Source organism: Neltuma alba, unplaced genomic scaffold, assembly GCF_004799145.2.
Source record: "Neltuma alba isolate B1F8T4 unplaced genomic scaffold, ASM479914v2 tig00010362_pilon, whole genome shotgun sequence".
Lineage (NCBI taxonomy): Eukaryota > Viridiplantae > Streptophyta > Magnoliopsida > Fabales > Fabaceae > Neltuma > Neltuma alba.
In genome coordinates this window covers 160,031-162,324 of record NW_021635269.1, presented here as the reverse complement: position 1 = coordinate 162,324, position 2,294 = coordinate 160,031, and the positions used below count along the sequence as shown (strand labels likewise).

Sequence of the window (2,294 nt, the reverse complement as noted above, 5' to 3'; positions counted from 1 at the left end):
CTGATTTATCAATCATGTTATGTGAAAACAATAAACATGAAGTGTGGTGATTGATAATATTATCGATAATCTGATTATCAATCTGGTGATCGAACAGCCATGATTTAATAATGATGTGCTGATTATCAATCATGTGATCGATAATTTGCTGATCAATCAGGTGATCGATAAGCTACTGAAGTAAATATTTGCAAGCAGAGTTATGAAGCAGTGTTCGATCATATTATCGATAAATGGCTGATCGATAATGTGATCGATAAATGGCGACTAAAGCAAAACATAGAATGAGTAGAGCGCATTACCATTTATCTGTCTTCTCATCGATAATCTGTTTATCGATCATGTGATCGATAAATACCTATCAAATTTGTATCTCGATATTCGACCATCCTGACTATCGATCAAGTGATCGATAATTTACTCCAGACTTTCATTCACAGCTAAGTTAAGAATGATCGATCAATTGATTGATCAACACATTATCTAACACGTTATCGATCAAAGTTTCTGCTAAGTTACTTAATTGTACAGAGATATTATCTATCAGCTTATCGATAAAACCTTGATCGATCAACATACTGAAACACAAATTACTTACTTTGTTATCATTAAAACCTTAATCCTAAAATTCTCCCCCTTATTGATGATGACAAAACATAGGTGAGAAATATTAACCATGTAACATCAGAATCAGTAAAATTAAAACAGTAGAGGTACTTGACAGATCAAAGTGACAGAAAAAATACTTTACTGAAGGCATGAACTGTCTGAATACATCAGTAAGCAGAACTCGGAATACATAACAGTAAAAAGGCATATCAGTAAGAAGCTAAAAATAAAACACATCAGAAAAAAAAACTAAGCATCAGAATCCTTCTCCCCCCTTTTGTCAGCATCAGATGAAGAAGGGGAAGGAATAGAAACAGTAGGCATGGGCAGTGGAATAGGAAGAGGTGGAAGGTGAGAAAGTGGAGAGAATGGTGGAATATACAGAGAAGGGACTGACTGTAGAACAGTGATCAGAGCCAAAGTAGGAGAAGGAGTGGAAATAGGGGGTACTGGTGATGAAGTGGAAATAGGAGAAGTGTGTGTAGGGGAGGTAGAAGGTCCAGGCTCATGATGAGGAGGAGAAGGTGGATAATAGAGTAAGTCCTCAAAGCTAAAAGTAGTGCTGGGGGCAGAGAAGCTGTTGCAGAGAGAGGCTACCATCCCTTTGAGCTCTCGAATATCTCTGTTAACATAATCAAATCTCTGAGAAACCTCCTTTTCCAAAACCCTCATTGCTTATCGGTGAAGGTCTAGGATTTTGGAAATGCCCTCAAATTTTCTGTCTGAGACTTCCCCATATTCTTGGGCAGTGACATAGACTCTCTTTCTTAAACTCTTGAAGTTCAGCCTGAAACATCTCACTAAGAGATCTCTCCATAAATGAGGGTCCAGGGGTATGACAAGGAGCTGCAGTGGATTCGGCCTCATCCTGAGTCTTAGAGGTGCTGACAGCTAGTTGCTTCCCTTTGTCCTTTTGAGGCACCTTTTGTGAGGGTCTAAAAGGTAGAGGTATCCTCATCTTGTGTAGCTGTGTGATGCCAAAGGCAGGAACCTTGGTCTTGGACTCTCCAGGCTCAAAAGGGGCAATGTTATTTGCCTGTAGGATGTATGTGCCAATTGAGGGTAGGGAATTGGTATAGATTTGGATTTGTTAAGAACAAAATCCTTCATCTCATTATAGATCAAAGCCCCTATATTAATCTTTTCTCCATTGACTATCTGAGCCAGCAGCAAATAATCATCTTGAGTTAAATGTGAAAAGCTCCCGGATTTGTTGATCATACTCCTTGAACAGATATAGTGGATTATTCTATAATAATCACATGGAAAGTTTAGCTCACCGGGGTAGTCATCACTTTGCATCAAAATCTGATAAGCTTTAATTTCATTCATATATCCCCCTCTCACTGATTCCTGAGTTCCCAGCAATTCATTTATCTTAGTACCAGTAAGATGGAAGGTTCTGCCTCTAAGTTTGACCCTTAAATAGTCATTCACCAGATTGTCCTGCTCATCATATTCTTCCACTAATTCCATCTTACAGTAGAACCTTTTAATCACTTCAGGACAAAATTCTCCACCAATTATCAGCCAATCTGAATAATATTCTAGAAGATCACTCAAGTCCAAATTAATCTCTGTATTTTTCTTTAAACTCTCGATATCCACAGACACAACAGGACAAAATCTTCAGTTTGCAAAATCTACCTTAAACTTAGCAGAATTCACATCTTTATCTAGGTTTC

At 38.0% G+C, this 2,294-nt stretch overlaps 1 protein-coding gene across 1 annotated transcript; it reads right to left on the bottom strand.

Moving 5' to 3' along the window:
- Nucleotides 1-858: 858 nt before the first annotated feature.
- Nucleotides 859-1,281, bottom strand: LOC114755968 (pollen-specific leucine-rich repeat extensin-like protein 1). Its single transcript, XM_028944876.1, has one exon. The coding sequence runs from the start codon at nucleotides 1,279-1,281 to the stop codon at nucleotides 859-861; it is 423 nt and encodes a 140-aa protein (XP_028800709.1).
- Nucleotides 1,282-2,294: the final 1,013 nt, after the last annotated feature.

Coding starts and splice junctions, on each gene's coding strand:
- LOC114755968 (XM_028944876.1), bottom strand. CDS start 1,281: ATGAGGGTTTTGGAAAAGGAGGTTTCTCAGAGATTTGATTATGTTAAC.